The sequence below is a fragment of the Aquila chrysaetos genome, chromosome 22 (assembly GCF_900496995.4).
Source record: "Aquila chrysaetos chrysaetos chromosome 22, bAquChr1.4, whole genome shotgun sequence".
Classification (NCBI taxonomy): Eukaryota; Metazoa; Chordata; class Aves; order Accipitriformes; family Accipitridae; genus Aquila; species Aquila chrysaetos.
The window spans coordinates 16,726,806-16,753,888 of NC_044025.1; the positions used below are offsets into that span (position 1 = coordinate 16,726,806).

Below are 27,083 nucleotides of genomic sequence, written 5' to 3' on the forward strand. Positions count from 1 at the left end.
TTGAGGGGAGGAGAGGGGCCGCTCCGCAGCTGCCGGCCCCATTTCCGCGGCGGGGGGCGCGCAGGGCGGGCGCTGGATGCGCCGGCGGGGGAAGGCGGGCGGCAGCCGAGCGGGACCTGCGCGCGGCGCGGAGCGATGAGCGCGGGCAGCGGCCCCGCCGGCGCGGCGGGTACCGCCACCTCCGCCCTCTGCCTGCTCCTCTCGCTCACCGCCGTGGCCGTCTGCCTGCTGCTGGGAGCCAAAACGGCGGAGCTGCAGGGCCGGCTGGCCGCCCTGGAGGAGCGGAGCGCGGCCGGCCCCGGGCCGCTGCTGGACGCGCTGCAGCCCCGCGTGGAGCAGCTTTTCCGCGAGGTGAGTGTGTCGGGGCCGTCCCGTAGCGCCCGCGGGCGGGCAGAGCCGCTCGGGGAGGAGAGCTCCGGTCCGCGGCTCAGCCGGCTCCTGTTGCCCGCTGGGAAACCCTCCTCCCTTTTCCCGGACTTTTCCCCTTTTTATTGCCGGTGCCACCGACGGGACCGTGGGGCCAGGCGTGGGCGAAGCCCTCCCGGTTCAGAAGAGCGAATGCCCCAGGTGGGAAGGCGAGCAGTTCAGTGGCTGAGACCGTGCCTCGTTCTGTTCACCGGCACGGGGAACCCGAGTACTTAAATACTCTTTATCTTTGGATGTAATGGACCGTAATTTCCTTGTTGGAAATTCACGAACATGATCCCTCTTATCCGGACTGTCTAGCACGGAGTAAGTATCATGTGGTCCAGCAGTGCTCAACTGATTTGCGATGGGTAGAAGACACTAGCAACTAGTTACTTCCCTTTCAATCCCAGGGTTTTCTGAAATTACTCAGTAAAGATTTCTGTGCCGAAAGATTTCTCCTACTTGGAGAACAATTGTCCACGCTGACGCCCTTCTCCGTAGCTAAACCAAATCTCTGGGAGCCGCTACGCTTGGTCCCAGGGTTATATTTTTTTCCCCGGACTCTGGTGTTTAGGTTTGGGGCTCTTCACAGGCGAGGGGGACGGGGAGGGCTCCCATCGCTCATAGGAAACGCTTGAAGGTCCCACAGCTGGTTTGCTGGATTTGTGTAAACAGTAGTTCATAAAGTGCAGCAAGATTCACCACGGCTTTCGGGGCTGCCGCAGGACACTCCTGAGTGATCGATTCTGACATCTGGGAAAGGTTTTACACTGGGATTTTATTAACGGCCTGACTGGGGTGCGAAACGTGGTGCTGCATTAAAATCGTTACAGCCACGAAGCCTCAATCGTGCAAAAATGTATTTGCGCGCAGTGCCTTCCAGCTGTGAGCGGCTCTGGGGACGCGAGGGGGGTGGAGGCAGCGCTGAGGGGACGGGGAGACGATTCCTCGTGTGCGTGTTACTGTTGGAGTTGCAGTGAGGGTATCGCTGGCACCGCCGCGGCGTGTCCGTTTGGTTGCATCGATGTGCCTTGATAAAAGGGAAATGTTAAAAAATATTTTTGTGAAAACCTTGAATACCAGACCAGAGGGGTGCCTGTGAGGCGTAATCACAAAATCTAGTTAACGTCTTTTCTCCAGGCAGGAATTAGCCTGCCAGTCGTGGCAGTGGTTCTGTTCCAATTACTCCAATAAATGTGCTTAGCAATGGGAATGGTTTCTGTGGCACTGCCTAAGATCATGTGCAACCTCTTGCTGAGATTTAGTTAAGTGTGGAAAGCTTGTTTTGTACTGGGAACGCTCAGATGGAGATTGTACAGGGGAAAATAAAGCAAAACCACATAATTGGGTTTCTAATGCAAGAGTGAGCTTGTTGAAACATTTAGTATGACCAAACTTTTGTCAATACTGAAAGTAAATTTGGAAACGACTAGCAGATTCAAGGAATGCATGGTAGTGGTTGGGCTATCTGTTAATAGTCATTTTAAATGAACTTACGCATTTATGTTAAAGTTTCAGAACGCGTCCGTTTCTTGACCAAACTCCTCTCCGTTACATAAGACCGCTCGCTCGTCGGGCAACTTCTGTCCTTTCTGTGCTTGAGAGTTTGTGGAGAGCGAGAGAATATTTCCATCACCATGAACATCAACTGATGCCTGGGGTCAGTTTTTTTGTTAAGTTCTGTGTTGGTCCTCCTTTGAAGTTTACCACAATATTTCAGAAGTGAAACCAAAGCTCCATACGCTCTCTGTGCATGACCCGGCATACTTTGTTCTCTGCCACTACCCAAAAAGCATTAATCCATATACCAATCTAGGGGTTTGCTGGCATAATTTATGGCAGAGCTGCATATGAAGAGCAGCAAATAAAACACCAACGTGCTGGCTCTGTTCCCTTTAGTGTTGTTTAAAAGTTTGGCAAGTAGGAGAGGCTAGGAAATAATAAAGGAAGGGTGAGTGTGTAGTTAAGGCAATGAAAGCCAATGTGGACAACTAGGATTTAGTTTCTGGCCCTGTGACAGGCATCTGTCTAACTTTGGAGAAATTGCTGATTTTAATATGGCAGCACCTTGCCCTTCCCTTGGCTGTTCCTTTAGCGGGACGTGCTGCCGGGTCCCGCTTTGATGCCCTCCGCAACATTTCCAAGAGCGTGGTCCGAACGTGGCAGCATCTCCACTTGCTCTATGTCAAAAGCCCCAGTTCAAAGCGTATAGTTTTCATACTGAAGGGAAAATGTTAACAGGAGGAGGATTGCAGAAGCATCCAGTTGTTGTAAACAAAGCTGGACCGTTTTGTTCACAAAGGATTTATTGTCCGTGGTAGGCAGAGAGTGTCCAGATTAATCGGTTTCATGACAAGAACAATTCAATGGGAGAACAGAGGACTCGCTTCAGGATTCAGATCTCCTCTGCTGTTCCCAGTGATGTCTGCTGAACTAAAAGGAAGGAAGAGCTTATTTTCATTTCCTCAAGCATCTTCATCATCCAAATGACTTTAAAAATAAACAGATAAAAATTGAGCGACTCTCTAACATTTAGACTGCAAGTGGCTGTCAGAAAAGTCTCTTTAGATACTTTCTTGCCACTTTTTCTCAAGGAAAGCATATGTTTTGCAGAAGGCAGCTGGATCGTTCTGGTATTTATACTTCCCTTAGGACGACTTCTCTGTCAGGTCCTGTGAAACCCTGTTGATACTTTCAGGACCTCTTAGCATCACACCCGAGCAGCTAGAGAGGAATGCACAGGATTTCAACAACAGCTAAAACTACTTAATCCCCAGAATAAAAGGAAAAGAACCTAATTCACAGGTAGCCTAATTCCTGAATAGTCCACAGCGTTCAAATGTTTGAATGTAGACTGGGTTGTCAGCTGTATAAATTTCAAGTCTGAAAACCCTGAATTCAGTAAGTACTTTGAATTTTCTCTCTTTGAAATGTGGGGACTCCAGTTATCAGATTATTGGTTTCTCTCTTGGTAAATACTTTAGGTGAGACAGGGCATTCCTGGAGGACTGAGGGAACAACGATTGCGGGTGAAGATGAGATGTTCCCACCCTTGCCGGGCTGCCCCAGCCATGAAGCGCTATGCCTGAGCTAATATAACTTACCTGTCATCAGGGCTTATTAACTTGGGCTTGGCAGCGTCCTAAATGCAGGCACGAACATTTTGGTTGGCTTAGAGAGCAGGCAGAGTGCGCTCACATCTGCCTGCAATATGCCACGTAGACATTGCTTTAGTTTTGCGAATTTTTACGGGTTCTGGTTGTCCCACTGATGAGTTTTTCACCTTGGAGGTGGATGGAAACACTGGGCGGACCTGGGGGCGGATGAGCACCCCGGTCTCGCTGGCAGTGCCCACCCCACCGTCCTTCACCTCCTCATCCCTCTCCTAAAGAAACCTGTAATACTCCACGTGGCATGAATTTTAAGTATAAAATCAGCCAAATCAGGCCACGTCTGTTGTGCAAATATCACCCTGCTATGCAAACTCCAGGGCATTTGGAAGCAGCTTCGCTGTCGGTGGCAGTGGGGCTTTCCCCGGGGCGTTTGCCCCGCTGTCGGGGCCGGCCGTGGCGGAGCAGAGGGCTCTTTCTCCCCAGCACCGTTCCTGCCACCAAACACGCCGAGACGATGCTGACGTCTGAACACAGGACTCGTAAGAGCTGCTCAGGATGAATCCAGCCCACGGTGCTTGGCTCAAGAGACTTTTGGGATGTGCAGAAGGAGTCTCTGCCTGCCCCGTGCGAGGGTCGTAGGCTGGCCACTTGCTAAGAAACATTTAATATTTTGTGTCCTACTATAGCATGGGGTATTATCCAAAGCGGCTGAACGCAACAGGATGAAACTATTACCTCTCACTGGAAGGAAGCGTGCTGGATGGTTTGGCTGTTGGCATGCACGCGCAGTCCGCATTTAGATATAATGTATTCTCTAAATGGCTATTTTTATTCCTCCTCCAAACAGAAACTGGGTGAAGGATTAGCAAAACTGCGGACGGCGAGAGAGGCTCCGTCAGACTGCATGTGTCCCCCAGGTAGGTGCAAACGTTCCGGCATGGCCAACGCCAGACTGCCCAGGGGCCGCCTGCTCGCTGGACCGATGCCCCTGAGCTCCTCCTCTTCTACCTTATATATTCCTCCGTATCAAGGAAAATGCGTTAAGAAGTGTTTTTTTTTCCAAGCTGAAGCCCTCTGTTGTGCTTGAGACTGTTAACTTCTTCCATTGCCTTGCTTTGGCCTGTTTACAGATAAAGGAGTTTGAGGTTTGGACAAAAGCAACGTTTGGCTATAAGAATAAAAGAGCGAATAGCTTTACTCGGTTGTGAGCCGTGGGTGTTGGGCCAAAACAATTTAGAAGTAGTAACAAAATCACTGGGGCTTAATGCAAGTGTGATAATTAAAAGCTGCAGCCTCTCTGTCTTTTAGGAGGGTAGCGACTTCTCCAGCGCTGCCTTGCTGTATGAAAGCTGTCACTGATTGTTTAAATTTCCTCCCAGAGTTTAATGAACTTCTTAAACTGTCAAAACTTCCTGTTCTGCTGTGGAAGTGCATGCTCCTTGGAAACAATAAACAGCTTAGATTAGTTTGTAAAGGAATCTCATTTATAGAAATGCTCCATTAAGTGCTCTGCTGTCTTACTGAAAGGCATGAATGACTTTGGGCTGAGGCATTTCAAGCTTTCTCTCGTCTTCTCTCTCGTCTTCTCTCTCGTCTTCTCTCTCGTCTTCTCTCTCGTCTTCTCTCTCGTCTTCTCTCTCGTCTTCTCTCTCGTCTTCTCTCTCGTCTTCTCTCTCGTCTTCTCTCTCGTCTTCTCTCTCGTCTTCTCTCTCGTCTTCTCTCTCGTCTTCTCTCTCGTCTTCTCTCTCGTCTTCTCTCTCGTCTTCTCTCTTTTCACAGAAGTAGCAAAAGATGGGTGAAAGATGCGCAGTGCTTTGATGGGGGAGAGTGCATAGCCCTGTTACAAAGCCTTGCAAGCAGCAGATAGTTCAATTCTGGTTTTAAAGAAAAAAACAAAGCTTAAATGCTACATGTAGATGCATAATAGGCAAATGGACAGTCACAATTTCTCCTGCCATCCTGGATACGAATCCTACCAGAACACACAGCGTTAGTCCATGCTCGCAGGACAAAAAAGATGGACTTTTTTCCCTGTAAGATTATGTGTAATAACCTTGGAAACATTTCAGCAACGACGCTCTTAAATGTGCTGCTGCAGTTGTACTCACTGGTTTTCTAGTGGAAGGTTCCTATGAGAGTCCCGTATGCCTCACTGCCTTGTAACCAAACCCTGTCAGCTGAGACACAAATCATGCTTATTTTCAGCTCTTCGGACACTGGTGGTCAAATTAGTTTTCTCCCTTCTGATGCGCAGACACAACCAAGTCCGTCAGCCTCACGGGGCTCTGCGGGCTGCATCTTGCTCTTGCCTGTGCAACTGGGGCACTACTGGTGTGCTTAAGCGGTCAAGAGGCTTTTCCTTTGCTCTGCAGAAAGCAATTGGGATTGAAGAGGCTCCTTTGTGGCCAGGAAAGTCCCGATTCTGTTCTGGGTCACTGAGTTTGCTGGTTGCTGCGTTTGAGAGATGGGGAGAAGAGAGGGGGGGAAGGTTTTCCCACGTGCTGCTGAAATACTTGTTTCAGTCATTAGTAACGAATGTCAAAGTAATTTGTGAGCTGAAGGAAGGAGAAGTGATTTCCTGGTGGGTAGGAAATGTTGTGGCATCGGTGGCTGCTCCCGGCTACCACCGCTGGGAGCCGAGCGCTGTGCTAAGGCGAGGATGTGCTGCCGAGCTGTCGTGAAGCCTTTCAGCTATTTTTGAGCAAAGCAAAGGAATCTTCACACGCGTTTCTTTTTTTTCCTCTTTCTCCTGAAGAAGGCTGAAATGCTGTCTGGTCTGTAGTTAAAGAGCTTGGTCCGGAAGCATCCTGAGAGCTTGTGGCCCTCACTGGTATTTGCTGCAGGGCTACGCCAGGTTGCAAACCAACAGCTAAGCTTCGATTCGCCTCCGTGCACCAAAAAAGCAGCCCCTGGGGAAAAGAAAATCCCCCCATGGAGGGGACAAGGAGATGGGGAGATCCTGCCAGCCCTGCCGACGGGGATGCAGGGAGCGTGGCCGGCATCGGCAGCCCTGGCTGCAGCCCCGCTCCCGCTTCCCAGGGGCAGCTGGAAGCTGGTGGGTGTCCTAAACGCCTGGGCTGGGGGGCTTTTCTCCTCCAGAAACCCTGCTAAGCTTAAGCAGACTTCCTTCGTATCACGGGATTTGAAGCGAGCCCACCGAAGAGCTGTCGATCGTCACGCCGGTGCGGTCCCTCCCTCGGTGACTCTTCGGGAAGAGGGGGACTTGCCGCCCTGCAGACCCGCGGGCAGCGGCGGGAGCAAGCCGTGTCCTGGGCTTGTTTTAAACAAGACCTGTTTTTCCTTGAAGCGAGTCACTTTGGGGGGTTGTTGGGGTTTGAGGGGGTGGGGGTTGTTTGTAGAGGATCGCTTTGGTAAAATTGACTTGCTACACATGAAAAGCAGTTTGGGACAAGATGACTATGATCCACTTAAATGAAGCTCGAGTTATTTCAACTACAGCGAAGTCCCAAATGAGTGCTTGTAAAACACACAAACAAAACAAATACACCCTCCCCCCCCCAAAAAAAAACCCAACCCCAAACTGACCCATTTTGTGCTTTGTGCTCTGCAGTAAGTCACTTCTTTGGCTTATAGGGCTCAAGTGGGTTGTTAAAAAGCAGCTGGACTTCTAAAATGGGACTCTTTGGGGCGAGCAGGGCTGTGGGGGTGCGGGCGGTGGGGCCGGTGGCCAGCAGAGGGGGCCCGGCCATTTTGCCAGGGCCACGGAGACATCCCAATCGTCCAGAAAAATAATAACAATTTAAAAAAAAAACAAGCTTAAAAAATGACTACTCTGGCTCTGACGCTGGGCACGCTGCAGAAAGGTGTCTCCGTAGTCGCTCTCGGCATCTGCGCGCTGCTTTGAGTTGAGTTGTTTTGCTTTATTTGCTCAACCAAAGCGGTGGGAGGAACGATGACAACAACTTCGTGTCACTTTGGCTCCTTCGTGGTTTGGGCATTCCCGTGGCTGAGGGAGACAAAAGCATCCTGGGGGGGTTTGGGGCAGCTGGACCCAGGTGCGGGTCGGGCTCCGAAATGCCGTGACGGGGTGGGTTGGTGACCCCGCTCCGGTGAGGAACGTGGCCTTTCGTCCCCCGTCGTCCCCCCCCCAGCTATTTGGGACGGGACGGCAGCGGTTGCGTGCTGCTGGCGCCAGGCGGGCCCAGGACAGGCTGTCCCCATATGTTGGCTCGCTGTGAAACAGCAGCTCAATATTTTTATTATTGTCATTCCCTGAGCCAGGCCTGTAATATTTTGCAGAGAGGCCCCTCGTCCCCTTATGTTCAGCCTCTTTCTCTGGTGGGATCCTCACACAGCCTTCGCTGCGAGATAAAATCCGGCAGGTGCAGGAACACTTGTTTATGTGGCATTTAGGACAGCTTTCAGCTGATGAGCACTTGGAGGTGGGTTGAAAGCAAGACTAAAGCTTCGTGCTTGCAAACACTTTGTTTTTTAGTTGTGTGGCCTCTGGCTGCCTTCTTTTTTTTTTTTTTTTAAGGAGTCTTTTTTATTTTTCCCCCTCGTATTTTTAAGCACAGTCTTTTGAAACCTGAGGTGCAAAAGGCTCTTGTTAAATACAGTATTTGCCATGCCAAAAGTCTTCAGGGTCTGTAAGAAGGTCCCTGAAGGTGCTAGCTGCACCATTCCTCTTAAATCCAGTAAAAAAAGGCTTAAAACAAGCCCCAGTCCACAGAAAATGCCCTGCCCGGCAGCTGGTCCTTGCTGTATTGCAGACTGAGGGTGTGAAAATCTCCAGCTCTTTCGGCTGCTCTTGCACTGCGTATTTCAACGTATGAGTTGTGTTCCTGTGTGCCTTCTTATTTAAGAGTACCTCCGCAGGCTTTGCACTCCAGAGCCTTGACTGCAAATTTCCTGGCTGCTGGATGATGCATAACCCTGTCTTCATCTTGAATTCACGCTGAGACGGTGTCATATGCTTTTGAACGTATGTATATATTACAAAACAGTGTTAAATGTTCAGTGTAGTAATCTGATGTTCCAGTTAATATGTGACAAATATTTCCCAATAATGGCTTGGCAGCGGGAGGAGCGGAGTGGTACTCCAGCCTGCAGGACGGCGGATTGCTCCATTTCTCCGCAATTCAAACCATGTGTACTAGGGGAAGCTGATCATTTAAAATCCTCCCTACCTCTGCAGACTCAGCAACTCCAGAGGCTCTCTTGTTGTGCTTATTATTATTTAAATAATTTTTTGTTTATTATTATTATTTTTATTTTTTTTTATTTTTACCCTAACTTTATACACAGGGATCAGCTTTCTCCAGCTTGCTGTGGAAGTTTGGCACTGGACTTTTTGTGGTTTCCAGCGATTTGAAATGTCTGCCTAATTTTTACTGGGGTAAATGTTGTCTTCAAGTGTCACTCGGTATCTGCCTTCTCCCCACGTTGTCTCCCCAGGTAATTAGCACAACAGAATTTCCCTAATTGCTGGAGATCAAGGAAGAGAGGGCTCTGCTTGCTTTGTAGTTCTGACAAATGGCAGATGTTTTCCAGCAGGCCAAATGGGATGTGCTGAGCTCTGTTAATGCTGGCTCTTTGTTTCGCACTCTTGCGTGATAGCAGCTCTCTATTATTACTCTCCTTTACATCTTCAGTATCTGGGTCTGTAGTGCTGCGTTTCTGAGTCATGAGTCCTTCAGGATAGTTAAGTAAATATGGAGAAATATCAAATGCAAGCAAGTATTTCTTTTTTAAATTAGTGGTGATCTCTGCTTTTCTGAGTTGCTTTGCATCTACTGAGCTTAAACGTCTGAAGTATTCCTTACTGTGACCTCAAGAGATGCTTTTCTGCCTACTGAAACCATTAAAACTCAGTATTTGTCTGTAATTTCTATGATTTAGAATGAGACAAAGAGCTTTACAACATCTTCAAGTTTTAAAATGTTTCCTAAATCCTCCTTGCCTCAGTTTCCCATACCCTGCCAGTCACTTTGCTTCAGCAGGGTTTACTTTCTTGGTCGGACTTTGCATGCAGGAGGCTAGGGCATTATAATTACAGTATTAGTATAAACAGGATTTTTTTGCACTAAACTTACAAACACAATCAGAATTCTCTCCTGCACAGAAAAACCTGTGCCAGGATTTTAAAAAATGAGCCAGAAGCCAAGCGTTCAAGCTTCTAAATAACGAAGAACAACTGGCTGGGAAGGACTTTTGACAAATGGTGCCATTTAAATGCAGGCACTTACTTTCTGTTTAACGTGTTTTCGAATCCTACCCCTTCAAAAGTACAATCTGATCGCAGATCTTAGCAACTTTTGGAAAAACGCTCTTTGAGCATAGAAATTACTGCTGGCTACCTTCCATCAGCTCCTTCCTGGCGACCATTCCCCAGTCCCTTTTGGATATTTGTGGAAGGCCCCGAGGACATCTGGAGCCGTGTCTGCATGCCACATGTGCGGGAGCCGCCAGCCGCCTTCTCCCAGGAGCTACCTGGGGTGGGCACGGATACCCTCCAGCTTCTTACTGTGGGCACGGATACCCTCCATCATCTTCTTACTGTGGGCACGGATACCCTCCATCATCTTCTTACTGTGGGCACGGATACCCTCCATCATCTTCTTACTAGAAGGTCCCGGAAAGCAGCCGCCGCCGCACCGTGGTGGTCCCCCATCTCATCCTTGGGAACCTCGAAGCTCTGCTTAGGGAGTTGTTTTGTGGCTTTGGAGCTCTCCGTTGATGGAAACCTATGGGTCAGGGGGTTGTTTTCTTGAGCGGTTGCTGTCGATGGAAATAAATGGAGGAGAGGGAGTCTTGCTTGGTTTGGCGTCTCCTCCCAGCCGTACAACTCGTACGTGTGTTGAGCGCTGCAGGGTGCCAGCCGGCAAGGGGGAAGGAGCCCAAAGTCCCTCTTGAAAGTAGAGGAATGATTTTCTCGTGGTCCTGTGGGTTACCGTGTGTCCGGAGAGGGCTGCTGGCACCGAAGCAGCAGCAGCCGGGTATGTCACGGCAGTGTCAGGGGGACTTCTGCTCAGGCTGGCTTGCTTTTCTCTCTCGCAAAGCCACTTTTGGCACTGTTCCGCACCCCTGTTGAGGAGCTGGTGGCGGTGGAGGGAGCGGCAGGCAACAGCCAGGTGTGCAGCAAGGAGCAGGTTTGGGTCTGGGAATTTGGGGATTGCTCTCAAACGGAGCTCCCCAGCACGCTAGCATCCAAGGGAAGGCACGTCCTCCGTTCAACACCCGTCCAAACAATACCCTTACCAGATCAGCTGCTGTGTCAGCCAGCACTGACGTTTAATGTCCTACCGAGGTGACATTAAATGCTGGCTGTGGCCAGGACTTTCCGAGGCAGGAAATAGCGTGGTACCAGTGTTATTCCCAGAGCTGGCAGCACCTCTGACACGGAGTCAGAGGCGTGAGCTAAAAGGCAGTCTGGCCTCAAAACCACTGGTGCAGGAAAATGGGCCGGAGCCATCTCCCAGGGAGACTGCGGCAGCATTTCTCCTGGTGGCATTTGGTGCATCTCCGGCGTTTGGACGCGAAGGCCCAGAGCAGCACACCAGGAACCAGCCCTTTCCCAGCAGCATTCATCTTTAGACCGCTTCAGCAAAAATTAATTAAAACTGGTGACATCAATGGGAGAAGGCTTTGAAAATTTATTTTTTCTAAGTCTGCCAAAGTTATTTTGAGTGTAATGAAAACTACAAAAATAAACCTGATGACCATATCCTCTGCGAGAGGCTCTGTGTAACTTTATCTTTGTCTCGACATATGAAGTCATTTATCTAGGCACAGATATTTTTTGCTGCCAGCCCCTTCAGCGCTGCCTTTCCAGAGAGGAGGCTCTGAAGCAGGTTGGTTCAATGCTCATGGACTGACTCACCTGGGAGTTTCCCATCAGTTTCCAGTTGGTTTCCTCCTCTTTCTTGTTCAAGTGATAGATTAATGTCACCCACGTGAGCAGCGACTTGGCTTTGTAGAACCGATTATTGAAAATAGCCTGCGCTTGGCGTGGTACCCACTGTATCTCCATGCTGTCTCATTGAGGCGGTAGTGCTGTCATCTCCTGTCCATCCTGGGTGTAACAGGATGGGAATGTGTTTCAAACCCAGCATGCTTTAGGTTGATCTTATCATTCATGCAGTGTTGATAGAAACAGGTTTTATGACAGAAATGATTTTTGGGCAGTCAGCTACCGCTGATGTATTCCTGAAGCAAGAGCTGCCTTATTTCTCCACCACCGAGAAGCTCCAGGCTGATGTTTCATGACTCGCGTCGCACAAATACACGCTGCGTAGTAAGCACGATCACTTGCACGTGTGGCTGGGAGTGTGTAGATAACAGCAGTCAAGATCAAACCGGAGCAGAGGGGCTGTATGACTGTGATGCCTCTGCTCTCGCTGCACTGGGTGGGTTTTGCTTCATTCCTCAACAGACACTGTTAAATAACGATCCCTCTGGCCTCTTCCAGGGAGCATCAGCCTAGGCAAAGGCTGGACAAACTGCCCCACCAACCTCTGCCCTTGGCTTCCCACTTGAGAAGTCCCAGACTATCCATAAACCTGGTGTTATCTCCTGGTTTGCCATTCAAAGACCAGAGACGTCGCTCTTACCCTGGTGCTGCTTGTTTGCTCCTGGTTTGTTGCTCTAAGACACGGTCGTTTGTTTTACTTTGTAGGGTTGCAGGGGCAGTAGGTGTAATGCACTTTAAAGAATCCAAATATATCTCCATCACTTGTGTCAATCCTATAAAGGCTGGAATTAATCCCCAAGAGGCAAATCTATCAGTAGCTTTTGGGTTATTTTACAGATTTCTGGACCAGAGAGTCCCTTTCAGCTCTTGTTAAATAGAGTTTCCTTAAAGGAAGGTATTCCTCTGAACTCCAGCACCTGAACAGCACGCCTTCGCGTTGCCAAATCTGCTCATCCTTTGACTGTCATATTTTCACAGGAGGGAGGAGGGTGAATTGGAGAGTAAGACCCATAGTTGGCTGTAGCGGAGAGTCCTAATAGGATTTTAACCAAGTAATGATGTTGCAACAGTTGCTCAGAGAAGTGTGGCTTGCCTGGCTTATGAGGACCAGGGTATGAATCCAAATACCAGCCACGAGCGTGGATCGCCGTGCTTCTCTCTTGCCCTGCTGCTACCACCCCAAAACACAAGCCAAGCATCAATCATGCCAGCTGGGATCATCCTTAAGGGTCCAGGTGTTATTTCAGACATAAAAGCAGAGAGAGATCAGGAAACTTTTGCCTGTTTTCTCAAAATATGTGTCTCGGTTCACTGGGAAGATGCAAAGGGGTTAAAGGGGGAAACCTGTAAATACAGTGAATAACTTCTAGGAACTGCTGGGAGTCAGTGAAGGCAAAGAACAAGAGTGGGTCATACCTCCAAAGAGTTTGGGAAAAAATGTGTTTAGATCATTAAACATTTGTACAACAGAACTTCTTGGGAATTTGGCTTGAGTGAGCTGTTCAGTTAAGCCAGCGGCAGGGAGGAAGGAGGCAGGATTTTCTTTTGCCGAAGGGTTTCATAGCTAAAGCTGCAATAACCCAAGTGAATGGGCATTTTACAGCATGAAAATCCGACTTTTGTCAGAGTCTTTAGTAGATGCTGAGCTTGGTGCATCCTAGTCTTAATCCTGAGCATGGACCAGGATTTACCTTTATTTCAGCAACTGGCTATCTAAATCAGCAGTGAAATTATTTAACTTATCATAGCTGGCACGCAGAGCACCCGGACCTTGGTCCATGGGAAGGTGGTGTGACACCAGCAGGTTTGTCCCCAGATGTGTTAAGGGGGTGGCAGTTCTCCTGCGGCCGTGTGACCGAGTACTCCTGCACCTTCATTTTTCATGAAGCCAGTCTGGCTGTAGGAAATCACTGAAAAGCTATTTTAAAAGCAGCCGCCGTGGAGGATTTGGCCACGGGTTTGTCCATCCGTGGTTGTGAGGACTCTGGAGACAGCATTGCTGCGGTGGTGTCCCTGGGGTCCCTTGGCCCCGGGGTGCCGGGGGGGTGGCAGAGACGCGGTGGCTGTACCTGGCTGAGGTTGGTGCTGGGTGTGCAGGAACCGACCCTTGAACTGACCTCGCCACGCGCGTGCACGAGGTACACGGGTCTCTGAGTGACGGGTCCTCGTGGTGACACGCCGCGAGGAGAAGTAGCATGAGGAGACAGATTCAGCTGCCGATCTTTTTTTAATTGCACCTGTCCTGCCATGATAAACTAGACCGTAAAAAGGCTGGATTTCTTTCTGCTTTTCTAAATCGGACCCAAGAGGCAACAATTCTCGTCATTTCCCAGCTATGACCCCATGGTAATGCCACCACTCGTATGCAGCATCCAGCCCTGGGGGGAGGCGATCGTCTCTGCAGGCTGCGGCTTTCCACCCCGAGCACGGTGGGCGCAAGCGTTTGCGTTAATGCAACCTCGCAGGTTGCACTCACGCGGTTTAGTGACCTCATTAAACCTCCACCTGTTCTTCGTTTGTCACCATCAGTCTTTGTTTTATCATGTGGCAGAAGATACGCTGGTGCCAAGATACTCTTGAACGCTCGGATTTGGCAGCCTGTGCAAATACAATGTGCTTCTTGGGTTTCATCCCTGCGGCAGATGGATCGAGCTCGCAGCCTTTTGTACGAGCGGGGCAAAGAGCTGCTGGAAATGCAGGGAATGGCAGGTCCTGAATGTCCCCCTGCCCACCCGGTCTGTGCTCGTTTGCTTTTTTTAATGTGACCTAGCGGGGCAAGAAGGAGAAAAAACGGCACACGCAGGATGAATCGAGTGCGGCCAGGGGGCTCCCGGAGGGGGCTCCAGAGAGTCTGGTTAAATGCTAATTTGGTGCCAGAAGTCCACCTTTTTCTACAAATTGGAGTTGGGGAGGTATTCATGAAAGATCTCACATTCATCTTGTAGGCCACACTAAATCTTGGTTGGGGTAGGGATTTGGGGCTGCGCTGGTTGCATTTGAAGCTGTTATTTGTGTTTCTGGCACGCTTTTAAATTTGGTCTATTTATGTAATTATTTATTGAAGACATTAAGAGAACTTGGCTTCTCCTGAATGGCGGCTGCCCTTTATGGTTTGTTTTTTCAAAATGATCGCAATCATGACAAGACTCGAAGGCCGAGAAGAGGCAAGCTTTACCTGGGGATGGCTGTATAACACAAATTACTTTTTAAGCCCCCCTGAGCGACCCCATGGCAAGAGCCACTGACCCCCGACAGCACGGGACTTCGTTCATCAGAAGGTCCCCTTTGGTGCAAGTTGACTGGGACCATTTATGTCAAGACAACTCCAGTGGTGGACTTGGCTCCAGCCCACGTGTGATGTTTCTTATGCACTTGCAAGAAATCCCACGTTTCTCCCTTTGCTGCTGGCCCTTTGTAGCACGACCGTGGTCGTTGGCTGTACAAGCAGCACGTGGAGGCCAGTGGCCCCTGGGTGGACATCTTACACTCAAGCTCTGTGCACCACATAAAAATTTTACCCCTCGTGCCCCAGGGTCTTGGGTGGCTTCCCAGCAAGTATGACATGGAGAGGGAAGTATTTACAAAGAAAAATTAAATTGGTTCGATGGAGTTCCCAACCATCTGTATGCTTGTGGTCAGACTTCTAAAAAAAAATACTAATAGAGATGAGGTCTATCAGTACAGTACATCTGGAAATGTTTCTTTCTGGCTTGAGTTTGTCTGGGTTTTCTCCCCGTTTTGTGCTGTCTCTGAGCGGTCCCCATTCGTGCTACTCCAGCGCGTGGCGCGCTCGGTGCAGGAGGATCGAGCAGGTTTGTGCTGCTTCACTGCTAAGAGAGACTGAAGAGCTTGGATGAGATGTTGAACAGATTTTTCTTTTTTTTTTTTTTGTCCTCAGCAGATCTGTCTGGAAGATGAGAACAGTTGGTATTGATATGATCTGCTTCATATTTTGGGAAGCTTTGGCAGTAACTACTAGAAAATAATGATGTTTCTGGGTCCCTATTGTGCAAACATTTAAATATGTTCAACCGTGTTGCGCCGAGACCCTGTCAAGAGACTTAACGCGCCGTCCCAGGGGGACTTGAGGGCATGGCTGATTGCAGAAATGGGTCCTGATAGGGAACTGTAAGGAACGTATGTCCCATTTCTTAAGAGAAAGCCCGTTTTTTTGGCTACTGGCAGCTGCTGTTAACTTATCTGAAAACAGCTGGTTATTTGTTGGAGGAAGAGTAGATGGGAAACGTGCTGTTGGTAGTGGGCTGTGTGCTGCTGGTATGGGTGACGATGCTCATCGGTGCCATGGATGCTGGGACTTCTTGCGTTCATTTGCTTTTTTAAATTTTTGTCCTAAACTTTGCATCCTAAGCCACAGCTTTCCCAGCTCAGTCCTGGAGGGCTGGAGTCGGGGGTCATCCTCGTTACTGGGGTGACTGCTGCGTGTGGGTCGGCCCCTGCCCTCGTCCTGGGCGCATCCTGATCCCACGCTGGAGCGCGGTGTGAAGGCAGAGATGCCCTGACCCCGGACAGAAGTTGCACGTGCTTTTCTTTTCTGATGCATTTTCTTTTTTTAAATTTTTTTTTGATCTATCCATTTTGTAGATCAGGACTGTATAAAAGTCTTATTTTAATTCCAAAGATAGGGTTAAATTCCTCAAGAAGGGGTGTTCAACTCTGACTTGGGAGTTTATGCAGCCCACTTTGACTTGGAGGATAAAAAGCACTGTATTTCAGCTCCTTGAGGGTTGCTTTAATGTGAATTAAGCCAGACTTTAAGGAACTCCGTTTCATTTTCGGAGTGAAAAGATTCACAGTCTTTAAACAATTTCTTCATACAGACGTAAGGTCAGAGTGCATCAGTGCCTTGCAGCATCCCCAGGCGCTCGGTCGTGCCCCAGCGCCGGGGCAGACGGCCGTGCTGGAGATGATCAGACACACGAGGTCTGGAGTATCTGGAGGAGTAGGGGCACAATCACCCCCCTGGTTTGGTTCCCCTTGGTTATAGTGACACAAAGGCACTTTCAGGCCTTTGATAAAAGCCAGGCTTCTCTGCTTTTATACACACACGCAGAAAAAAAAAAAAAAAAAAAGCAGAGAGGGGGAGGCTGTGTTTTGTTAAAGTAGGGACTTGGGATTTAGCAAGAAAAAAACCCCAAACCTCACTTTCTTGAATTAACGGGGGATCTGAAGTTGGAAGCACCCCTTCTCCATCCCTCCCACCCCATCAGGTCAGTGGACATTTCCAACCCCCTCCCGCCCCAGGAACAGCCCCCCTCCTCTTCATCCCTATGGTGGTGTTTATAAGGAAGAAGGGGTTTTTTATATATACAACTATATATATCCCATCCCATTTATAATCCCATATATATGTGTATATACTCTTTAGTGCTTATTAAGTGGCAAAGCAAAATGCAATGAAAACAGAGGAGCAGGGAGTATCAAACAGGTTCCTTCTCCTTGGTGACTAAATGCCCATCCTCTTTTACTGGGTTTTATTCTGAGCTTTGCTTATTGCAGGTTTTAGCTCCTCTTTGCTCCAGAGTGGCCCTGAGTGACAGCCCTGTGCCAAGAGCTCGTCCCCGGGGGGTTTCACTGCAGGAAATGGGTGAAATTGGGTGGCTCCATCCTGATTTGGTTTAAGCTGGTTATTACGTATTGCTTGAACCCAACAGTCCGTTGAACTGTTTTGCTTTAAAATTGATTTGATACCTAATTTTGGGAGTTTTGCCTGCTGTATTTGGGGATTCCCGATGGCTGTAACCACTGCGTGTGTCTATATGCCATTACAGCCCTGAATTTCAGCCACTCTGTAGAGCGAGCTCAGTGCTGCTGGCAGGAATCCCATGCAGAGCCACTGTAATGAACTGACAACGTCAAATCTGGCTCTGATGCCCTGAGGAGTTTGGCCTTTGCCACCAAATGCTGAAAATGTTTCCTTTTTCCTGGGTGTAAAACTGTGCGCAGTCGAGGGAGGGGAAAGGCGTGCATTGAAGCTGTGTCATTTAAGATCTAAAATGCCATTTTGTAGCATCATCACACGCAGGAGTGTTTTATTCTTTAGCTGCTGTCCCGATGGCTGACGTGCTGTCAGCCCCAGCGGGGAGCCCTGGACCTCTAAATGCCTCGCAGCATCCTTCTAGGGGCAAAATAATAAAAAACACTTGGTAGACTTTAGAACTTATGTATATTGACGCTTTTAATGCAATTTTAAAAAATTTGATTGCACATTGGAAAAGTGATGAAATAAGCAACATTTCTTCTCTTAATTGCATAGCTCGCTGTCCTTTTTGACGGTGGAAGGAAAAGCAGCACCGACCGCCAGCCTGGGGAGCGGAGGAGCTGTGCGGCTCCGGGGCTGTGACCCTGGAGGGACTGGGGCCAGGACCTCCTCACCTCGCGAGGCACTCGTCTGCAGGCTGAAAACCGTAACACCGAGCCTGTATTGCCAGATTCTTCTCTCATCCCTTTCTCAAATCCTCCCTGCCCCCCAAGAATCATAGAATCATAGAATCATTTCACCCCAAAACTGGCTGCTGCTTCTTTTTCCGAGGAGCCAGGAGGAACGGCAGGAGCATCTCTCCCTCCTCTGAATATCTCGGGGAGGGGGACAGAAAAGGCAGTAGGGCTGCTCCCCCTCTTCTTGCAGGAGGGAGCAGTGCTTGGTGCGTGCTCTTCCCCCCCCGCACACACAGCCCGTTAAGGAGCATTGCTGTCACCTGCTTTGCTGGGAACTTCACAGCTTCTGCTCCTGATTCATCGCCCTTATCCCAGGTGTGTCTGGAAGGTCCCTCCTGCCCTTCTGGCAAAGTCCGGGCTCGCTGAGCTCTTGTGAGGTCTCGTGTTGATCTACTGAGGCTTTGGTGGGTTTTTCAGGAGCATGGATGGAGCTCCAGGCTGGTGGGATGTGGTTCTGTTCTCCATGGCTGAGGTGAGTCTTGTGATATTTGCTGTTTCTCAGTTCTCGGGGAGGTGCAGCAAAGGGACGATTTGCAAGTGCGTGCTCATGCTGGTGTTAGTTGGGATTGCCTTTCAGCCTGGGAATGGGAGTTACGCACAGATGTCTTTAAAATATCCGAATCCCCTTGCCTTTTAAAATACATGGGAGGGATTAAGATGTACTGGAGTGAAACTCATTGCACGCAGGCAGGAAAGCAGAGGTACGTGTATATTTATGTTCACGCGTGTGTGTGGAAGGGCTTTTGTAAGGTCTGGTCTGTGGGCGGCTGTTGAAGCAGCCTGGGTGCTACCTTGAGAAGCTCTTTGTGTTTTTGCTGTTGGAGATGCGAGGCTGTAGCAAGGCTCTCCGTGCCCAATTTGTTGCAGGAGGTGGTGTTGCTGCCACGGGGGGCTTTTGGTCCGACCGGGGGCACAAGTGTGTTATTTTGAAGTCTGTTTTAACTCATCCCCTCTGGCGCTGGGTGTCAGCTTGCTGCAGACCGTGCTGTAATTGGTGGATGTGAGAAATATTTAACAAATGTGCACCTCGAGGAGAAATCCTGAGTAGAAGGATGAAGTGGCTCAACTTCAAGATGTTAAACCACAGGATGCTTCTGAGGGGTCTTGGCCTTCCTGGCTGGTTTTTGTAGTGCTTTGCTTGTGTAAAGTATTGCTTTTAACCTGGAATAGCTGCAGAGCCTGTGTGTGTTCTCGACCCTCCTGAGCAGGTGGTTTCACTGGAGACCCCTGTGAGCTACCACTTGTAGTCCCCCTGGTTTGTCTGTGAAAGAAGAGGTGTCTGAGGAGTCGAGAAACTTTGTTGAGATGGCTGCTCCCCGAATCCTCCATCCCAGGTTTCCATTTCGTTTGGTGGAGAGCAGGGGCAGAGCCTGGCCATTAGCCCTGGTGAAACAGCAATGTGAGATTTGTGTAGGAATGGCAGATGAAGTGCTGGGTTGTAATCCCAAAAAGGTGACTCCTAGAGATGATGAGGTTTTCCAGGCAGCGGGGGAAAGTTAGTAATAACAGTAATTGGCTTCTGTGTGTGGCAGCCTTTCCAACTCTGTTATGTGACTGCACTATTGACTTCGAGATTTTTTTTTTTCTTTTTTTTTTTTTTTTTTTAATGGAGCGTCTATATTGGGGCAGGGTGGAGCAAGACAAACCTTTATGGATGAAGGAAACATTGTCTGGGGTGGGTGTTACAGAATGCAAAGAGCGGGGGGAGATCCCCCAAATACCCCAAAGCAAGCCCCAATCTTGGAAAAGCATCTTCCCCTGCGATGGGCAGTGACTGCTACCCGCTGTTCGTGCTGCTCATCCGCGCTGATGAAGCGCAAGCTCGTGGCTGGCGGGCGCAGAGGTCACTGCCGACGGGTGCCAGCTTTTGTGTGGTCGGTGCTGAACTCTCTGCTCTTAAACCTCGGTGCTTGGTAGAAGTTAGCAATAGCCTGGCTTAATGTAAAATGGGACGCTGGGTTTAAGCCGTTAATCTTTTCTGCTCGGGGCTGTACCCTTGCCGAGGAGTAAGGAACAGCCTAACGAACGGGGCCAGCTGAAATATGGTTTTCAGCTGGGAGACTGATGGGGACCTCTCTGATCAAGGCCACTTACTGAAGCTGTTTCCACTCAAATTAGGACATGCTGACAGGGCATGGGGATGACACAGCCGTTAGCACCTGAGATGTTGAATAATAATGCCTGTTGAAGGCAATTTGTACTTATCTGATAGTTTGAAGTGCAAAAGCTGGAAGAAGGAAGATGAAGGGACGGAGGCTCAGCCCAGGAGCGGAGGGTTTGATTTCCCTCTCCCGGCTGCCAGCATTTTGATGGGGAGCCAGGAATGCTGTGGGCTGTGAAATGTTTTTGTTTCGCTTCATCAGGTTTGTGCAGCCAAGTCCTAATCGGGGCTGTCATTTCCACGGAGGGAAAATGGGAGGTCTGTGTTTTGAACACCTCTGTGGGACTGTTGGGGGGGAAAGGGTCCTTCCTGGTAGTTTTAAGAGAGCTAAATGTTGCTGGATATTCTTTTTTTTTTTTTTTTTCCTGTTTTCCTTAAAAAGCCTTTTTTTTTTTTTTAGCAGCACAAACTGATTTGCTGGTTAGAGCTGTAAGTGGTACAAAATGGGGCTGAGCTGAAGCTTTCTAGTGCCAAGCATTGCATGTAGCTCTGATCAGCTGGAGGGCTGCAGCCACTATCTGCTTCTTCCAGCTCATCTAGGTAAAAATACATTGGAGATGAACATGTCCCACTGTCTGCATCTTTTTTTTTTTTTTTTTTTTAGGCATCAGCCTAGACGTATGAACATTGCTAATGTGTTATCACTTAAGTCTCTAATTTCTGTTCACATGTGACTCTTCAGCTCTTGTCTATAAATAATACATCTTAAATTGTCAATAGCAAACTGAAGTTGTTTGTCTGCAGATATTTTGGGTTGGAGGAGCCCTCTTTGGTTTGCTTGTCGTCTTTACCAGTTTATATATCTTGACATGTTATTTCCTTCGTGGTCTTCCAACCCTCTCAAAATGGATTTGCATATAAATAATTAAAACCAAAAGGAGACAAATCTCCATCATAAATGTCTTTCACATTGGGTAAGACACGACTTTGGGGGTGAAAGATGACTGATGTAGCCTGTAATTCAAACATTGCAGGCCAACTACCTGGGAATGAAAGGGAACCTGCTCTACAGCTCCAGCTTCTCTCCTGTATCATCTTCTCTTGCTGAACGCTCTGCTTGTACCTGCTGCCCTTTCTTGAATCCCCTCAAAAGAGCAGGAGGGAACCATAGTGATTAAACTAGATAGGAATATGTATTTTTGCAGCAAGTTGCTTAAGGGCGTTGATTTAGTCGACAAGCCCATCCTCTTCTGACAGCCTTCAGTGCAGCCCGTGCTTGCTGAGCCCTTGCCTTACCTTATGCTGCTGAGTTAATCCCAGGTCTCCCTGCAGTATGCAACGAGTCAGGTGTGATTTTAAGGTAGCTCATAATGAGAATGTAACTTTAAATCCGTGGGTTACAGTCAGTCCTGGTTCTAACTTTTGTTGGTCAGTATTGGTTCTGGTTATTGTTAGCAGATTTATTTATTCTTTATTAGGATTGAAAGGTTTTTATTGGGACGTAGAGATTTTTATTAGGCTTGCGTGTGCATTGATTTGTCCAATTGTTGCAATGTTTCTTGTTGAACAGATCACCCAGAAGATCACATTTCCTGCAGGCGGTTTAACTGTATATTCTGTAATGTTGTGATACCACTCCTTAAATAGATTGACCTTTTGGTTCCAGTTCTGCTCTCTTCTGCCAAAATAATTTCCTCCTTACTCTGGTTCACATTATCAAATCGCAAAGCCATTAGTTCTAGTTCTCGGTAAGGGTGCTGCTATCCAAATCTGGGCTTCACTCGGGCTTAATGAAACTCATGGTTATTTGCACAGCCTGAGGCGAAGGACTGGGAAAAATCAGATACAGGATTGAATAGTCCCATCAATGAGAAATGCGTATATCTTTTAAAATTATTTTATTTTGATCACAGCAATGTGTGCTGGGGAGCTCAGGGTGCAGTGCCTATGTGACAAGGACAGCTGTGAATCCTCTTTAGGAAAAAGCAGTGGTGCTGGCTAGTGCTGGTCACTCTCGTGGGGGGCTGGAGGGCTCCACTAAATATCCTCTGCGTCCCTGTACAGGTGTGTGGACAGCACTGGTCTGTGACACCTGCTTTGCAGGAGGGACTTTCAGGAGGAAATAAATTATTTGCGTTTTGGTAGAAACTGGAGTGTGTGTAACTTTTTTCATCCCCCCCCCAAATTACTGGGTAAAAATTCTATTTGAAAATATTGGACTGTTATTTCAAACATTGGCATAAGGAAACTTTTATTAAGCTTGAATTCATCGCTCCCCTATCCCTGCTACATACAAACAGACAACCCAAACGAGCAAATGGTCCTGTAGGAACCCGGCTTGCTTTTGCTTTCTGGGTCCCTCTGGGCTCGCAGGTCGCCGAGTCACATCAGAGAAGCAGGAGCAGCGCTGCTCCGGGGGTCCCAGCACCGCGCAGCCTCTGCGGCTCCCACCAGCATAGAAGAGCTTGTGGAAACTGCAAGCCTGCTGGGATCTAAGGCTTTAGTTATTGAAAAACAACAAAAAAGTCCACCCCCAAAACCACAAACAAACAAGAAACCCCCGCACCACTCCCCACTAAAAAAAAATCCTACAATTTTGAGTATTTACTTTCTTTGGCTTTGAGTGCATTATTCTGATGCTGTTAGTCTACTGTGAGCATCCTACTGTGAGTCTGCAGGTTCCAGTGCAAATCTGCAAAAGGCAAATGGGAACCTGCTGTACTGAACAGCTCTAACTTGTTTCTTTTGCAGGGCAGTAACTCAGATCTAAAATTGTTACTGAGAGTTCAAGAATCACAGTCTTAGTGATAGAAGTGTGTCTGAATAACACAGATGCATTTTGCCATCTGGTGTCAGACCTTCACAAACCAGATTTTTCGTAGATATTCACCTGCTGACCCAGCAGAGCAAACGGTGCGCGCTTGTGGCAGATTCGCTGCTGGTGCACATCGTGCTGAGGGATGCTCGAGGCATTGCTGCTGGTGGGGCAGGAGGAAGAAATCTGGGGTGGGAAGGGGGCAAAGTGGCAAAAAGAGTTTAAAAACTGGCTAGATCCTTGTAATAGTCAGTATATGAAATACTGGCTTGCACTGAATGAGGAGATAGTCTTGGCATAATTTAGCAAAGAACACGACTCTTAAAAATGTGTGGCTTTTCTTTAGATTTCCTCTTAATACACTAAATAATCTCTGGCTTTGACATTTTAATTGTATAGCCCAGATGTGAAAACTTTCCATCAGATCCTGGCAGAAATCCCAGCAAACTGTTTCAAATAGAGAAGTTTAAAAGGGGGAAAAAAAGTGTTTCTTGCACTTGTAAAGCCTATTGTTTCAGAATTTATCAGTTAATATTGAGCTCTCCAGGCTTTATAAAAGTGTTGCAAGTGATAGTGTGGAGGAGATGTGATAGAGGCACTTTTTCTTGAACGTGAAGTAGTGTATTTGGCACTGAAGAAATAGGAAGCTTTTGACACTTCTTTGGTTTTTGTAAGGTCAGAGAGAGGCAGAGATCCAGTCACTGGTGCTCAAAACTGGCCGATATGTTACAGTTTTAGCACTGCTCCTTTGAATTTTATTCAGCTGTACTTTCTTGCAGGGGTCAGAGACTTTTTCCATCTGTTCAGCGAGTAATACCGGACTTGATTGCTTTTGTATCCACTCTGCTGCCAGGAAAGATAGGAAATAGCATAAAAGCTACAAAATATGCATAAAATCAATTATGTAGGGTTTGGGGATTCTTTTGAGTCTGTCTGCTCTAATGGACAAGCTCCTTGAGAGGAGCCAGCCCAGCCCCGCAGCTATCCTCCCTGTGTCCGGAGCGCGTTTGGGGAGGTGGAGGGAGCTCGTGCGGCTGTTTCTTCCCTAAAAGCAGCATCCTGGCTCTGTGCGTGCACGATGGGGCTCTCCCTTAGTAGAGGCCTCCGCTTTCGGAGGTGAAAATGGAGTTTTAATGCAATTCGTGGATTGCTTTTACCAGTTTCTGTGCTGGATGCTTTTGGCATTGATGCCCTCTGTTTGCATCCCGCTTGGCAGCCAAGCGTTTGCCGATTTGTAACAGCTTTGAGGTCGGTAACGTGGTGGGCAGAGCAGGCGAGGGCCGTGGTGATGGAGGGAAGCAGCTTTGCCAGCCCAGCATCTGTGACCGGCGTCTCTGCTCGCGCAGGGTCGGGCACAGCCATGCCGCTTTGCGCCTCTTGCACCCGGGCACGACGCCCGGGTGGTGGAATGGAAAGCATCCCCTGCCTCAGTTCCCAAAGTGCCCGTTAATATCAGCTCGGTTGCAATTAAAGCAGTGTGGTGATGGCCTTCCCCATCCCTTGGTGGGATGCTTGTATGAGGCTAAGCAAAGCAAGATGCACTCTGCTAGATTGCCTGGAGCGTGATGCCTTTTGAGCTTGGTGTCGCATCGGTTCAATAGCTCCTGGGGGAGTTGTAGGCATCCGCAGACAGAGCCTTTGTTGTCCAAGTGTCTTTCCCTGTCCCAGCGGGGGCTGGAAAACCAGTAAGGAAAGATGCAGAACACGGAGCCCTTGTAATTGGGCTGGTAAAGTCAGAATATTGAAACCCCACGCAGACATCTTCCCCTTATCACACAGAGTTTGGACTGATGAATGAGGTAAATCCACAGAAGAGGGATGGGTGAGTACAGAGGGGCCATAGAGGGGCTGTAAATGAAATTCCCATGTGGGAATTTTCTCCCTCTGGGAGGGAGGACTGGTGCATGGCGTGGCTACCACCATAGGAGAGAGGGACTGGAGCTCGCGAGGGCTCAAGTACTGAGGCAAAGAAACATCGCTGGGGGTTTAGCGCTGCTGTAGCAGGGGAGAGAGGGATGAAGTTGAGTTCGCAGACCTCCAGCGGCGTGGCTAGCCTGCTCACGATGGTTCCCGCTGTCATTCTGGCATATGGGAGCCCATCGTGTCCCCTCTGAGGGCACTCGGACCAGCATCGCTATTTAGGGAGGCAGACGCACTAGCAACGCTATTTGGCTTGTCTGTCTCTGGTCTATACCATGCAGTTTTCCTTTGGTGCCAGTTAAAATATTTTTCAAAAATTTGGGGGTTTTTTGTGGATTGCTGGGCTCTTCCACAGAGCTCCAACATCTGAAATCACAGCGAGGCATCTCTGGTGCTTTGCTGATGGAAATCTGAGACATTAGCTTGGAATTGCTGTTAGTGCACTAATTGTATTTCCCCCCCCCCCCCCCTTTTTTTTTTTTTTTTGCCTGCAGGAAAACGTATGGTTTTTTACAAACACTGTTTGTTATTTAGCTCTGGCTTCACAGAATGCCTGTGAAGATTGGTCTCCATGAGAATCAATTGCAGATAATTTTCATTGCAAACAGAATCCTGTAGTACATACATGTGCAGCTGGGTTGGCTTCTCCTCGGAGCATATGTAATGGTTTCTAGATGGAAAGGAAAGTCTGAGATGAAATAGATCATGACATGACATTTTCAAAGTTTATGAAACAATAAAACACAATAATCATGGTTAAAATTTGATAAATATGTGGTGGTGTTTTTCTAGCACAGAATACAGTTCTGCAATAAACCCTAATTAATACAGTCTGTGGTAAACAGATTAATTCCTTTTAAAATCAGAAACTTTCCATGCCCTGAACTGAGACAAACACGCATTTTAGCAGCCAGTGTCTAACCCAGGGAGTAAAAATCTTTCTGCTCTCTTTTTTAAATTGTTATTATATTTTAGTGTATGCCTTGAGCAAAGACAAAAAAGAAAAAAAGCTCAAAAACTGCCCTGGGTGGCACTGGGCTCTGGCTGTGCGTACACAAACCCCTTTCTCTTGCTCTGAAGCACGTATAGCTTAATGTCTGCCTACGTGGGATTGTGTGGGTTTATTTTTTCGTGGAAAGAGTGACTTCTTTGCTAGCTCTGATACGTTTTCTCCAGTGGGCACAATTTCACACCCTCCCCTTTCCCCCGGGCTGAAGCATGTGGCTGCGGGAAGGGACAGAAATGTCCTTGCGAAGCAATGCCTCGAGTGGGGCGAGGTGCTGGAAATAGTTTGAACTGAACTTAATGTTGACTTCAGCTGAAAAGATGCATGGTTGGGGTTTTCTTTTTCTTTTTTTTTTTTTCTTCCCCTGTGCAGAAATGTAGTTAGAATTAATTAACTTGGCTAGTCATCCTCTGGTAAATCAGGATTTCAGAATCCAAGATGCACAGGACATCAGTGTGCGGTGGTGACTGTATCAGGGGACCCATGTTTCAGGAGCAGGAGAACATTTGCCTCCCCAGGTCTGAATTTCCAAGGCCACTTGTGCATCAACTTGATGTTTCCTGGGTGACTACATCTAAAATTGCTGTTGTATCAAGCCTTTAATTTCTTGAAAGCTGGAATATTGCCTAGGTTTTCGGTGTTGATGAAATGAACTTTGTCCTTGCTACCTGCACCGAATAGAATCTGCTCTGAAGATGTACCTTTTCACCTCTGTCCAGCTGTGGTTTTCCTAATATCTGTTTCTGAAATAGACCTGACTGCCAAGGAAAACAATAACTCTTCCGCTTGCTGGGAAGAGAGGATTAAATTCTGCTTCCTGATGGGATGGTGGTGGGATTTCACACAGGTAGTTTAGACCTAATAAAATTCCGTTCTGGGGTGTGCAAAAAAAAAAGAGATTTTTATATTGGCACTGACTTGCAGCTTGGAGAGTGTGTACTTTGGCTTCAGTCATGCAGATTTTGTTTCACTGGAGCGACCTCCTATACCAGCAGCATAAGAAGCCTCTCGTGCAGCTCTAGCTCTGGCCTCCAGAGAAGATGCTCTGCTGTAAAATGTATCTGCAATGTTATTTTAAAAATAAAAAAAAAAAGTTCACTGAGGTGAATGAAAACTTGACAGAATTAGGTGGAGGGTGTATTTATCAAAGCTTTGCGCTCCTACAGTTTGTATTGCGGTTATTGAAAGAAGCAATAGCGATTGTGTTGCGTCTTCCATTTGGCAGCGGTGCCTCAGGTGTGACTCTTGAAAAAAGCAGACAAAATAGCATAGTTGAGCGTGATGGGATCTTTTCTCCAATGCAGCAAGTTTGGTGGAGTCGAATAATGTGC

General features: G+C 48.1%; 1 protein-coding gene across 3 annotated transcripts in view; it reads left to right on the top strand.

Moving 5' to 3' along the window:
• Positions 1 to 27,083, top strand: part of COL23A1 (collagen type XXIII alpha 1 chain) — a 203,122-nt gene continuing 176,039 nt past the window's right edge. For all 3 annotated transcript variants that reach the window (XM_041119310.1, XM_029997837.2, XM_041119311.1), the window contains exons 1-2: positions 1 to 351; positions 4,369 to 4,438. In XM_041119310.1, coding sequence (XP_040975244.1) covers positions 136 to 351; positions 4,369 to 4,438 — 286 coding nt within the window. In that variant the 5' untranslated portion in view covers positions 1 to 135. The remainder of the gene's footprint in view (positions 352 to 4,368; positions 4,439 to 27,083) is intronic.